The sequence below is a fragment of the Xyrauchen texanus genome, chromosome 22 (assembly GCF_025860055.1).
Source record: "Xyrauchen texanus isolate HMW12.3.18 chromosome 22, RBS_HiC_50CHRs, whole genome shotgun sequence".
NCBI lineage: Eukaryota > Metazoa > Chordata > Actinopteri > Cypriniformes > Catostomidae > Xyrauchen > Xyrauchen texanus.
In genome coordinates this window covers 4,607,016-4,621,318 of record NC_068297.1, presented here as the reverse complement: position 1 = coordinate 4,621,318, position 14,303 = coordinate 4,607,016, and the positions used below count along the sequence as shown (strand labels likewise).

The 14,303-nt window shown below is 38.2% G+C and overlaps 1 protein-coding gene across 1 annotated transcript in view; it reads right to left on the bottom strand.

Annotated features, from left to right (window-relative positions):
* Positions 1 to 287: 287 nt before the first annotated feature.
* LOC127662148 (A-kinase anchor protein 6-like) overlaps positions 288 to 14,303 on the bottom strand; it is a 179,254-nt gene continuing 165,238 nt past the window's right edge. The window contains 5 exon segments of the mRNA XM_052153190.1: positions 288 to 1,276; positions 3,698 to 3,817; positions 4,931 to 5,841; positions 5,844 to 7,986; positions 10,186 to 10,401. Of these exon segments, the coding sequence (XP_052009150.1) occupies positions 1,244 to 1,276; positions 3,698 to 3,817; positions 4,931 to 5,841; positions 5,844 to 7,986; positions 10,186 to 10,401 (3,423 nt within the window). The 3' untranslated portion in view covers positions 288 to 1,243.

Below are 14,303 nucleotides of genomic sequence, written 5' to 3'. Positions count from 1 at the left end.
GTGTCACCTTGATGTCTACTCTTTTTTTTTTTTAAAGAAAAGGAAGGCCAAGTCAAAATTACATTTGTGGAAATCAACATTATGCCACAAATCCTGTCGATTAAGCTTCACTTGTATTAAACCCGGAACATTCCTTTAAGAAAGTTGCTCTTTTAAAAGAAGTTGATACCCTCTCAAAGTCATTGCATAATTTCCTTACTGTACTCAAGTATACACGAAGATAAATAATTAATTCATACTGTAACATATTTGTAGTGAAATGAATGCCACATGTGAAATTGGGATTCATTAAATTAGGTTTATTTATGGAAGTTTTCTTGTACATAGTTTACCATGCAGTCTAACAGTTGACTATTTATCCACATCACATAACACAAACAGTCATACACAAACATGAAGTAATTATCACATCATTATACACCAGGGTTTGAACGTACAGTTTACATATTTACAGATGCCCATTCATCAATATCAGCCTTTGTCCGCACATATGCTTTCTCACCACTGACTGGACACACAACAAAGAAAAGAAGTGTTTTTAACTAAATGTAATAACTGCAAGGCACAAAATGTAACGTTTATACATTGCTTACTTCTCAGGGAGTAAAAAAAATAAGTATCGCATCAAACTGCCAAAAAAATCACATGCCACACAACATCATACAACCGTTGTGTTGCATAGAAATTGTGCCGCTACGTCAGTCGTTCTTCAGAGGAACGTGAAGCCAGTTTTGTCTCTTAAAATGTGACGGTCATGACCTCACATCCCAATCAAGACTGATTAGGGCCACAATGCTGATTATTATTTCTTAAATCTATAACTTGGTTGAAGCGACCCTCAAGTAACGCACCTCAGCTTTGACCCTAAGGGTTACAAACAACTTGACGGCGGTAGCTGACTGACCAGATATAGTATTATCAGGTAATGATGGATATAGCAAGAGGTTTTATGTGTATAACTGTGAATTTAAGTGTCAAAGGATGGGTAAGGATGGTGGAAGACTGGTGAAATAGCTCAGTCCAGGGTGGAGCTTGGGAGTGGTGGGTCACGATAACGTCACCAGGGGGTAGAGATCTTAAAGCAGCAAGGAGGAAGAGGATGAGGGTGCTGAGGATGAAGAACTGAGGTCTCTAAAGTGCCAGACTAGCGGCCCATGCACTAAGATCCAAGTGGGTGTCGATTCCAGACCCAAAAGTCACCATGCAGAGATGGTGTGCAATCCTTCAGATGGCTTTAACTAGATCAGTTAGGCATGGATAGCTTTCTAGAGAATCTCTAGAAGAGAAAAACACACAGATTTAGATAGTTAGACTGCAGAGTCTGTAATCAGACTTGAATTCAAATACATTGAATCCACTGACACCTTTTTTGTAACCCAGTTAGCAACATTTGATTGTCTCAATACAGTTTAAAACTGGAATCATTGTTCAGATTTCATCATTTCCTAGCAACAAATATGAAATAGAAATAAATAAAATTTATTAAAATATATATTTTTTAAATATCACTCTGTAGGAGATATTTTCTTCTGTAAAAACATGTGGTTTGTGCCTTTTTAGTAAATCAATTTATCAATTACATTTTTTAAATTCAGAATGATCAACAAACATAAAAGTAAACAAAATGTATCAAATTAAAAATAAATGACATTTAGCCTAAAGTAGCTATCACTGTAGCAGCTCTTTTTGTCTCTCTAAACACAAGAGGTTTTGCCTTTTTGGTAAAATAAATAAAAAAATACATAATAAAATGTATTGGGAAAAAAATCAGAATAGGCTGATTGCAGATTTAGGCTGGGTTGCAGATTAAGCCAAAGGTAATAATACTATTTACAAGTAAAGTATAGTACAAATTATAGGTTTGCCGATGTAGCCAAAAGTAGGAACTAGCTAGCTTGGAAACAGGGTTGAGAGGTTTGTGAATGGCTAAAAGGCTAATGAAAACTAGCTACTTTTTTATTATGTTAATTTCATGCTAGATAAATGTATATCTAACATATCTAGGCTCTTTAAAAACATTATTTTGCCCCTTTTTCCAATATGTATCCTATTCGTGGAAAATGGCTGATTTTAACAACAATAATTCATATATATATAGATAATCTAATATGTGTGTATCATGAAGAAACAATGTAACATTGTAGTAGTTTGTTTGTTTTGTTCAGCTCCTCTCTGTGTAAAGGGAGACTGCAGTATGTTTCACTGTGTACTGAACTTCAATGGCTGAAGGGCTGATATGATAGTGTCTGTAGCTGAGAGACAGATAGTTTGTTCTCTCTGCTGTTTACTGTGTCCCCAAAGCCTCGGGCGTTTGGTGAAACGTGTCCAACTCACCAACTACTAACATTCTTCAACATGACCTTTTCCTTTGAATTATATTATCATTATCATTGCATCATTTATGTTTGTGGTGGATATGCACCGAACCTCCCAGAAATATTTGCTAGCTTTAGTACAGTGGTTTTGCAACAGGACCCAGATTTGAAATTTGTCAAGTGAAGACTTAACACAGTACCAAATGTAACACTTATTTTATATTTTTTTTTGTAGTCTGGGTCATATGTTGTATATCATGCACAGTTTTGTGCATGGTTTTTGAGGATGAAGAAATGTCGCATAACATGTCTGTGTTGACATCTGCCGGTGAGTTTCGGCAAAATACTGTACAGTTTGATTGGACACATAGCCAACTATGCATGTTATCTGCATTTTATTGCATTGCTAATAATACTTGTCTTGTTTTTTGCTATGTACTGTATTTAAGTAATATATTTACTTGATTAGAGACATGATTTGAATTTATTTTGAATTAAGCTTATTTTACTTATCCCAAAACAATTTTCCAATGGGGTTAGAACCATAAATGTAATTCAAGATATGTAGTTTTAAGGACCTTTAGAAATTTGTACTGGAAAACAAGACAAAAATACTGTTAACGAAAATGATTGTTTGCAGTGCATTTGCATTTAGCATTGTTTTTCCCTACTGTCCATTATTAGAACAGACCTGCAACCCATTTTTGAGTTTTGACCCACCAGTTGAGAATCCGTGTTTTACTGTTATCTACAGTACCATTTTCTTTGTCAAGTTTGCCGAATCAGTTCAGTTCCTCAGATTACAATGTGTACAGTGTTCTAGCAGTCTGGACTTTTTTGAGTTTTCTATCTGCTGTGTATGCTTTTCATCAAGAAAAATGATTGCCTACCAACACACAATCATTATTCTAGCCCTTCTCTGATGAGTGCACAGCAGAGACTGAGAAAGAGACAGTCGCAGAGAAAGACAGAGAAAAATGGGCAGACAATTCAAAGGCCAACCCCATTGGATATATAGACCATGTTATGTAATGACTGCCTTTCAAACCAATTTACTGGTAAGGGAGTCATCATTGTAGAAAGTACAGTGTCCTATTATTTAAACCATAACACCGTCAGTCCAAACCGGGAATTTGCGTCATCTCAAAGCGAGCCTTCGGGTTTTTATCAAGCTAAATTGCAGAACCCACAAACAATGGAAAAACACAGAACAAAAAACACAACGCTAATAAATCACGCAGTATGGAGCTCAGTGGAAAATGGGGTTGTTTGCAATGTAACGCTTCACATCGAAAAGACCCTGCAGCCGTTTTTCAGAAGTCCTGTAGAAGTGGCCGGGAGGGTGCCGTTGAGAGTGTTGAAGCGAGTCTTATAGCACATACCTTGACCTGAGGCCTGCTGCAGTCTCTACTCCTTCCTGCAGATGAGCTATCTGTCTGCGGACTGCTGATCTGAGCCCCGCGGCCCTCCACAACACCACTGCTGTTCTCTGACCTTGCCAACTGAGATAGAGAATAGCAGAGGAAAAATAGAATGTTTAATTAATGGTTCGTCTAGAATTTATTCCTAATTTCCTTGTTTACTCTGTATAATTGTATATATTCTAATGCTAATTTTATATGTCAAAGGTGAAGTGAGTGATTTCTGCGCAACTAGCTTCACCAAAGGAATTGCAAAAATAAGGCTTAACTTTCCAGAATGCTCCCCTCATCTGCCATTGTACAGAAAACTGAAATTTCCCCCCCAAATGCATGCCATTGATTGAGACAGTGTTGCTGTGTCTGGCTGGTCGGGATGGTCAAACAACTTTGAATCAATGTATAAACAGCTTACTTATTGTAGTCTCTGCATATTAAGCTGGGATATTTTAACATTGAAAAAAATAACACACATCACCATTAATATTACTGTAAAACTCCATTTACACTATTGTTATTTGACTTGATATTACTATCACTATTTATATATGCATTTATTTATTCTTTATTGTACTCATCTAAGGTGAAAATACTTTGGCATTACAAATGAAGAACAGTTGTTTGTCATGCCAATAAAGCATACAAAATTTTAATTGAAAAACTGAGAGACAGCGATAAAGGCAGAAAGATATACAGAAAGATAGACATGGTAAAGGATATTTAGCTACTGTATTTTAATTAATTCATCCTGAGTAAAACCATTGAAATTCGACTGATGACTACAGTCATTAATGCTGTGTTTTCGGTATCAACGATAAGCTGAAAGGTAGGAACATAATTCGCCAGCAATATAAGGTCAAATGCGGGATTTGCAGACAAAGCTGGAACCAAGCAGAGAGATGTTTGCATATGAAATAGAAAACTACTTAAAAAGAACACAAATACATGCTAATTCAGTCATGAAATTAAGTAATGATCCTTGCCACACTCTTGCTTATGAATCATAACATAATCTGACTGATTATGATTATTCTGTTCTGTAGACCTTAACATTTTAAATCTATGCCTGCAAATCCTTCTTCCATTAGCACTTCAGGGGAAAAATGGAGAGGAGGGGTGAGAGAATGAATTCAGCAGAAATGCACAACGCTCTCATTACATGTAGATTGAGTGTGGTCTAATGTCAGAACAACACACCTGTTTATGAGTCGACTTGGCTTCCTGAAGAGAGCTGCGCCCTTTTCCAGCATTCTTGTGTCTCATCAACTGTGAAGCAGGGGTCCTTTCATCGCTATCAGTCTTTCTTATCAGCGTACAGTTAATTTTGGGATTAATATAAAGGGTCCCTTCCTCTTTTAAAGGATTTGTAGTGGAGCAAGAGACTCTTATCTTAGTCATTACAGGGGAAATATTGGATTCAAGCATTTTAGTATCTGCAAAACATTCAACAGTATCTAAGAGGGTTTCACATGGTAAAGGATTAAGATAAGGCGCCTCATTATGGCACTCTGGCTGGCTACCCGCTACACTTGCTTGAGGAATACCATGTGCTTTTTGGTTTTCATCACAGGAGGATGGAGGTGTTGGGCTCGGGAGACAGAGGGTGCCATGTCTTGTAGGCCGTTTGCTAACGGACATGCTGTAAAGAAGAGGAGGGCCTAGGTACACTTCCTCGGTGCAGGCCTCAAAGAGTGGCTCTTCGTCACGGATATCTGGCGTACTGAACAGGATCGGCGTGCTGCTCCTGTCCTCCGTGCAGGTGCTGACCTCTCCACAGTCACTGTCGTGCGAGGATAGTGACAGATAGGAGTAGAAGTCTCCCTTGCGAAGGTTAATAAGCCGATGGGAGTGCTCAAGGACCTTTTCTCTGATCTGAGAAACAGATGTTGGGTTAGAAACTTCTGTAGGCTGGTCTGCCTGTGCCACTTTGGTTTTAAGGGCTACAGATGCCATATCAATGATCTCCATGACAAAATCATGAACATTCTCGCTCTTGACCTCTTCAGAGATGAAAACATGGTGGCTGCAGGTATCTGAAGAGCTTTCTTGATGATTCTCATGGACGTCATTCAGAAAGGCAGCGAGTTGCTTTTCTCGGCTGTGAGCGGTGCAGCTAACCCCAAGCACTCCTCCACCGGCGAGACAGAGGGGGACGGACGGCGAGAATGGTGACAGGGAAGCTCGCCTTTCAATTGTCCCTCCAGTGATGACTCTTTGGAGTTTAAGCTCAGCTGTTCGCATGAGGACGGAGAGGTGGCAGTAAGAAAATCACTTTTGACACCATTTAGGGCATCCATCATGTAACAGCCTTTAAATGACTCCCCCTTCCTAATAAGTAGACTTCCCTCTTCCCTTAGCAGCTCGTCATCTTCATCCTTCCCTTTGATGGGAGATCTCTCAATGTTACCGTTCTCCATATCATCAACAATGCGACTGATATAGCTCCTGGTGGTGTCCCGGAGTTTGCTGTCCACCTCTTGTTGCTTAAGGCTCTCATTTTTAGCATTAGTGTTCACTTCCAAGAGCTTCAAAGCAGAACGGCTAAGAAAGTGCCGATCGTCTACAGCCTTAATGGTTGACAGGATTTCTCTTGACATAGTGCCACACTGCAACTCATCCCCGAGATCTGCGTCATTTTTCTCTCTACACTGAGATCTGGGCTTCATCCAACTCTGAAATTCACCCTTCATGTAGTCCATCCCAAGATTGAAGGAACCTTCAATGTACTCTTCCTCTGATGTTATGCTAGATTCATCCTCTTTAATACCAAGCTCTTCTTCGGTGAGAGTCAGGGTAGAGCTCGAAAGAAGATCGCTGTCTTCTTCATCATCCGTACAGGCTGAGGTGCAGGATACATTGACGACCATACTGATGCTAGCATCAGCCTCGTCGGTTTGTTGCTGGCTGCGGCACTGGTTTTGGAACGATGCATTGGATTCCATGCAGCGGTTCATTTGTACAGCCAGGTCTTCAGATGCCACAGACGAGTCTTCAGTGCTGCTCAGCTCTGTCAGAGAGGCTGCAGAGCTCTCGTTAATGGATGAGGGAGCGCCAGCCGAGCGTGACCCACACCACAGTGAGCTGCTCTGGAGCGTTACGTCAGAAACACTACGTGTCATCTTCAGGGCAAGAGGGCTTTGTATTTTCTCAAGGCGTTTGAGCAGCTCCAGAGTTCTTCTGCTTAGCTCGCCTGTGGGCTCCACAGCCGATCCAATGTCTCTTAGACTTTCCTTGCTGCCAGTATCCTCTGAGTTCTTATATGGAGTAAGCCAGCTTTCCAGGGAAGTGCTACGAGTTAGTGCCTCTTTGCTTGATGGAAATAACTCTCCTACTGTGTAAAGGGAGTCAGGGGAGGACCCTTGGGATAGTTGTGTAAACTCCTTTTGGAGAATTTTGTTTGTGGTTACCCTCTCGTCATCTTCCGTGTGGTGGTTTTTGTCATCAACCTCAAGGCTTAGGCCATGGCCATTGAGTAGGATCTGCACTGGTTCCTTGTGGCGTTTTTTCTTGCTTTCCCGACCACCCTCTCTCTTTTTTCTTAAAATATGCCATTGTTGGTCTCTACTCCCAATAGTGAGACAGTCTCCATATTCTGCACTCTTGTTGGCACGTTCCAAAACCCTGTCTATATCGTCATCGGAGACTCTGTCTCCATTGAGTAAATCTTCTCGGATGGATGGAGTTAGAGAAACGCTGACCTTTGGGTCTTCGCTTTGAAAAAGCAAACAGGTCTCAGAGTTAACCGAGGTCTCCGTGTCTCCTTCGCTGACTATCCCACTTTCGCTCTCCGATCTCCTGGGCGACTCCGATAGCAGAGCCTGCTTCCCTTTCAAGAGTTCTCCCAGGATATCAGGTAGGGATTCGGCTGAAGAGAACGAGGAATCCATGCTCAGGCTCTTCATCAATGGCTGCTGAGATTTGGCTTTGGTTAAAGATGATTTATGATTGTATTGGGGTTGTTGGTAGAGTTCAATGTTATGCAAACTGTACACCTGATAAATACGTGAAGATGTGGCATTTGCCTCCATGGTGCCAAAGGTTGTTTCACAACCTGTGCCATTTGGCCATGACTCAGTGAGTCTCAGAGGCTCCTTTGGGAAATTAAGGTGCAATTCAGATTCAGGGCTTTGCTTATCTTCACAGTCCTGTGACTCAAGATTGCTGATGGCCATGTCCATCTCATCCCACTCCCAGGAGTCTTCTGTCGGGCCGTGTAGATCCATGAGTGAAGGCTCAATGAGGTTTCCTGGGACCTGTAGGGCACAAAAGAGTTCTTGTAACAGTTCTGATCACGGCTGGCCTTTACTAAGGTTTTCAATAAGATCAAATGAAGGTTAAAGGGATAATTCACCCATTAATGAGAATTCTCAGTTTCTCGAATTTCATTTTTGGTTGAAATATCCCTTTAACCTTTGACGCAAACATTTTTGCTTAGATATGGCCAATTTGTACAACACATAATTGCACAAATTGTTTTGCTTCTTGTTCATTCAGGAAGGATCTGTTTACATGATCCTCTTTATCTCAATAATTTTACCCTTGTGCAACCTTAGGGACATTTTAGTTTTTTCGATAATTTTGGCTGTGTTAATGCCAACAGCATAAATTTTGCAAAAGGTGTGTATTTTTGGGGAATTCTGATATTTCAACCTTGGTTCCTATAATACATCAATAATACACAGTGTACACAAAATAGTTACATTCAGTTCAGAAACGTCCCCATTAAAACTGCAATATATGACATGCTTTTTTCCTATTTTTTGTTAGCTGTGTTATAGAGCACTGCAGGCCAATTTAATAAAACACGCAGCTAAAATTGTGTGGGTGTGTTGGTATGGATGTCAAAGTGTGTATTTTATTTGTGTATTGAAAAATTTGTGTGCATGCATGCGTGTGTGTTTTTGTGTGTGAGTGTGTAAAACAATCAGTGGCATCAAGTAAACAAACTGGCATTTAAAGGGTTAAAATCCTGAAAATGAATAAATATTATTATTTATTTTTTTATTTGACACTGCAGAAAAAATTATAATGCACCAAAATCTATGTCATTGCTAATCATTGACATATCCTAGACTGTGAATTTTAAGAGTTACTCTATCACTGGTTAACCACTTCCTTGAGAGCATGAAGTTAAAAACTAAAAATAAGCATAATTTCTTTCACTGACCTTCAAATTGAATTCATGATATCCAGACTAAAAACTACCACCTAAAAACACATGAATGATTAAGGACATAATATATTTTTCCAAAATCCTAACACAAGACTGGTTGTGAGCAAGGCCTCCTTTAGCATTAAACAGTCAACTATTTTATGTGTATTGTATTTACAAAAACAAACTCTACCTAATATTTTTCTTTTCTTCTGTTCTGCACACACAAAAAGGGAAATTGCACTTTAGGCCTGCAAGGTCAGCCTTCGACAAGGACAAGTAATTTGTCTTCCTTGTGTAAGTGAGTGGACATTCACAAACAGGTTTCCGGGCTGTTCTGTGTGCTGTTCGCAGCCTCCCCAGAGTCCTGCTGCGGCCATGCAGGAATGCACATCTACATGACAAAAGGCGAAGTCTAGCCCTTGTCCCACTCACCCGATTAAGTCGCACTGTAACGGTCCCACACATACAATAAGAGCTAGTTAAGGGTTCTGTTTTAAGGTTGGAAAGTCTTTTCATCCTGCTGCACAGACGGTGTGTGCACGTTATGTGTGGTTTGCTTATTCTATTCTGTTCTATTCTACATTAGAACATTCTTATAGCACTGTTACAGCTATACTATACTGTATTGCTATATTCATTGTTAAATTTGTCCTAGCAACCATTTACACTGAACAAGTTTTTGCATCCATTTGCACTGTTTTTTAATTATTTTTTATGTAAACATGAGCTTGAAAAGACATTTTTGACCATTGTGCTGTGTCTCGTTCTTTTTTAGTGTCTCATACTAGAGCGCTGCATTTTGCAAAATAAACATATTTCAAAGATGATCAAGGTAACATGGGCCCCCTGACTGTTTTTTGCTCTCTGCCCCTTTTCTATTAAAAAATACAGTTCAGAATTTGTTGTGGGGCCCCTAGAATCGTTAACATATTTCACCCCAATAGCTACAGCCCTGAAGATGATGAACACAACTCAGTGAGGTCATATGACAACAATGTAGCACACTAAGCTTACTATTTGAAATGTTGAACACTGCACACTGTTTCGCATGCAACTCTAAAAAAAATTAAATAAATAAAAGGCAGTATATAGTACACTAGTATTCCATTCTGAATACAGCCTGTCTCCTCCACTTCTATACTTCACCTATAATATGCTGCCACAGCAACCACCACCATGAGACCAAAGTACCCTTGATCTCCATAAAGCAGTAATTAGAAACACACCACTCTTTATATATTCATAGTACAATATATTATCTATTATGCTTATAAGAGTAGTGTACAGCATATGTGACCTGTTCTCTGCCCAGCGAGCGTTTGAGTCTGGTCTGCCACTGTAGGACCTGCATGACGATGGCCTCCCAGCGTCTCTCCAGATTGACCTGCAGTAGTTGCAGCGATTGTCTTTCTGTGTCTGAGCTCTGATGTTCAGGCCCATCCAGCAGCCTCTGACAGAGCTTCAGCACGGAGGAAACACCCTTCCGTCTGCCCCGAACCTCCATACAGAGAGCCTGAGGAGACAGGGACGGGTCAGTCCTCTCAAATACTCATATTAGTACAACGTGTTAGTACACAAAGGGTATAAAGTTCCTGTTAGCAGGATAGGTTACTCCAATAGCTTAAAGTAGGTTGTTGTGTTAATGTCAAAAGACTAACAAAATTATTTAATTCTAAGAACATGAATCAAAACACCACCCAAAAAACTTAGTTAGCACCACAACAAATGTTGGAGAAATGACTTGCCAGGCTGCAAGCTACTCATTAGTTAATAACCTTTTAAAAGTGTATTTAGCTACACTGAGTTACTAACAAAAAGCAGCTGACTACATTGGAGCTATTTAATATAATATAATATAATATAATATAATATAATATAATATACACTTTATTAAATGTATTTATAATAACATTGGATTATATAATTTATTAAAAACAGCTATATTCATCAATTATGGTGACAGCATCAAACATGAACAAATTATTTTTCGAAAAACTAAACAAAATAAAACCTATAAATTGGATTTTAATTTTCTGGAGTGCCTTCCTCGTCTGTTTTATCCTATTTCCCTCTGCCGTATATTTTGAAAAAGGTAATAAGTATGGCGACTAGGGAACGTAGTACCCTTTTCTTAAAGTTTGTGAGGTTCATAGCATCTAATCATGGAAAGATGGTCTAGGTGGAGGTCTTGGACTGGGTATGGTGGGGATTTTAATCTTTATTTAATTATCTTAATTATCTTTACATCATCATGTGAATTGTATTACCAGCTTGTTATTAATATCAATGCCAATTACTACCATTATGAAAAAAAGAAAGATATTTAAAGGGTTAATTCACTCAAAAATGAAAATTATCTCATCATTTACTCACCCTCATGCCATCCCAGATGTGTATGACTTTCTTTCTTCTGCAGAACACAAATGAAGATTTTTAGAAGAATATCTCAGCTCTGTAGGTCCATACAATACAAGTGAATGGTGACCAGAACTTAGAATCCAGAAAGTCAGCATGAAAGTAATCCATACGACTCCAGTGGTTTAATCCATGTCATCAGAAGCGATATGATATATGTGTGCGAAAAACAGATAAATATTTAAGTCTATTTTACTATATATCTCCACGTTCACTTTCACATTCTTCTTCTTTAATTTTTGGTGATTGCATTCTTTGTATATATCACCACTTACTGGTTGGGGCTGGTCAAAGGTGGAGATTTATATTTAAAAAGTATTTAAATATTGATCTGTTTCTCACCCACACCTATCATATCACTTCTGAAGATATGGATTACTTTTACACTGGCTTTATGGGACTTCTGGTCACCATTCACTTGCATTGTATGGACCTACAGAGCTGAGATAATTTTCTAAAATCCTTAATTTGTGTTCTGCAGAACAAAGAAAGTCATACACATCTGGGATGGCATGAGGGTGAGTAAATGATGAGAGAATTTTCATTTTTGGGTGAACTATCATTTTAATAGTTTAGTTTGAGAAACTAGCATATAACTAGTAAACAATATTCTCTACTGTTTATTCTGCTTTGTTCTCAGGTCTGCATCCAAGGACGTAGCTGCAAAGGTGATATTTGTCCCCCGCACTCTTCCAAGCTAAACCCATACAGAGTCCAAATGGTGGATATGTATACAGTATTCTTTATTACATTATGACTTTGGGCTGATTAAGTGATCCTCCAGCCAATCACAGGTGAGTTTCATGAGCCGAAACAACGCTTACGTATTAGGCCGTCAGTCAGACAGTCTAAACAACGCGGGTCTGTTCATTTCTACAAAGTTGCTTTCAACAATGCTCATTTATCCATGTTTTTTAATCTGCATTGATGTTGATATAAATTAATAATCTTGAGATCAAAACTAGAGTTATTTATCGGCATATCGTTCTTGACTGGCAGCATTACGTGAAATACACTGCAGAAAGACAAAAACAAAGAACAATCCTTCTTTTAATCAACAGTTGAAAGTGGAGTTTATGTCAGCGCACAAGTCTTCATTAAATTTTGCTTTTTACATTATGTTTGTGAGGTAATAGTTTGATCAGATCTTTTTGCCAATTTAAGCAGATTACTTGATCGGTGTTAAATATGTAAATCTATTTTTAATATCAGCTCCTGTTTTTTAACTCTATGTTGGTGTGCCGTCGACAAACTGTAGGAAAAAAGATAGATCTGCACTAGAAGTGATTTGATATGTAGACACGATTTATATACATGAAAACGTACAGATGTTATTGAAACTCATTATAATTATTATTAGACTTTTATTGTTATCATTTGATAAAAGTCATGCTCAGCAGTTCACTGTAGGGAAATGATTGATTTGCTTTGTTCTTATAATGCTTAAAACTTCTACTAAAGTCTCTTTGTAGGTCTGTAGACAAACACATTTTAAAGGATTCAAATGTTCTTTTGATCGTTGATTCATTGACTAACTCATTACACACAAGACACTCATTTGTCACCACCTTCTGGCATCACCAGAAATAGTCACGATAAATGGATCTGAACGATTGTTGGTGAATGTAGTGAAAACACTCGAGCCACTTGGATACATTTAAATCCCACAATGCACAAACCCAGAGTAAAACATTTTGTCATTATTGTAACTGATTAAATAATTGATTCACGACCATCTTGTGCTCAGTCTTTATTGTCATGTGTGAAACAGAAGCATGTGCTCCACAAGATGCCCTTTATTTTCTGCAGCTAATTTTGCAATTATATTGCAATACTTGAATCTTTAAAATACTACAAATATTAAAAGTAAATAATACATATATTAATATAATACTCATATCATACTTTCATATTAATATATACTGTAATATATTAATACTACACTGTAAGGGTTGGGTTTGTGCGAGCCACATACTAACATTAGTATTATTGAATCAATACTATAGTACTACTATTTTTATTGCACAGCCCTCTGGAATATTCCATTCTGATTGGTCAATGGCGCCATCTAGTGGTCTGATATTGCTCTGTAACAACCGCACATCAGACCGGTCATCCGGGTATTGCAATCCTTCTTTCCTGGTTCTTGGATCATTGTGGGATCTCTAAAAGTAAGCTAATTAAATAGTTTAAACTCAAATGAATGTTTCATGTACGTTCAGTTATTTGGCAAGTAGTGTTGTAATAAGGTGCAAAATAAGCAGTCAGATGTTTATTAATTACAAAATAAACACCAACAGAACTTTGGCAAGTAGTCTAGTAATAGGCTGGATAATGGATGGTCAAAATAAACAACAACAGAACTCTGATGCAAACAAGGGGTGGATTATCGCTCATTTATTTCTTCTCACTTAATTATACAGTATAATTTAAACGCAAATCAATATTTTATGTCCATGAGTTTATTGATTTGGTTAGTAGCCGTGTAATAAGCGGGATAATGTACAGTATGCCGGATGTTATTGCTAAATAAACCCCTTCGGGTTAATACAAGACCTGATCACCCTGTTGGGTTTAATTTGCGATACAAACCGGCTGACTGTACATCATCCCTTAAATAAATCATAGTAACCGAATTGAATTGATACTGTATGTATTATGCTACAAGAAAAATAAGACCATAAAAATAAAATTTCATTTTTTGTGAATACTATTTATCGATAATGTCATCGAAAAAGCGCATTTGTTTGTTTGTTTGTTTTTTGGACCAAACCAAGCTGAGCTACTGGCACAAAATATGTCAATAAATGACTTTTCGTTAGTTGCTTCCCTGGTCACAAATGTGGGGTTTATTGCTGTGTTTAATACAGTCATGTATGTCAACTTACTGCAATTCAGAACAACTCTGTACTAGTTTGTGGCATGAATGAACATAGAGAATGAAGAGAGAGCGAGACAGATAGAATGACACTGAGAGAGAGAGAGTGAGATAGAGCAACT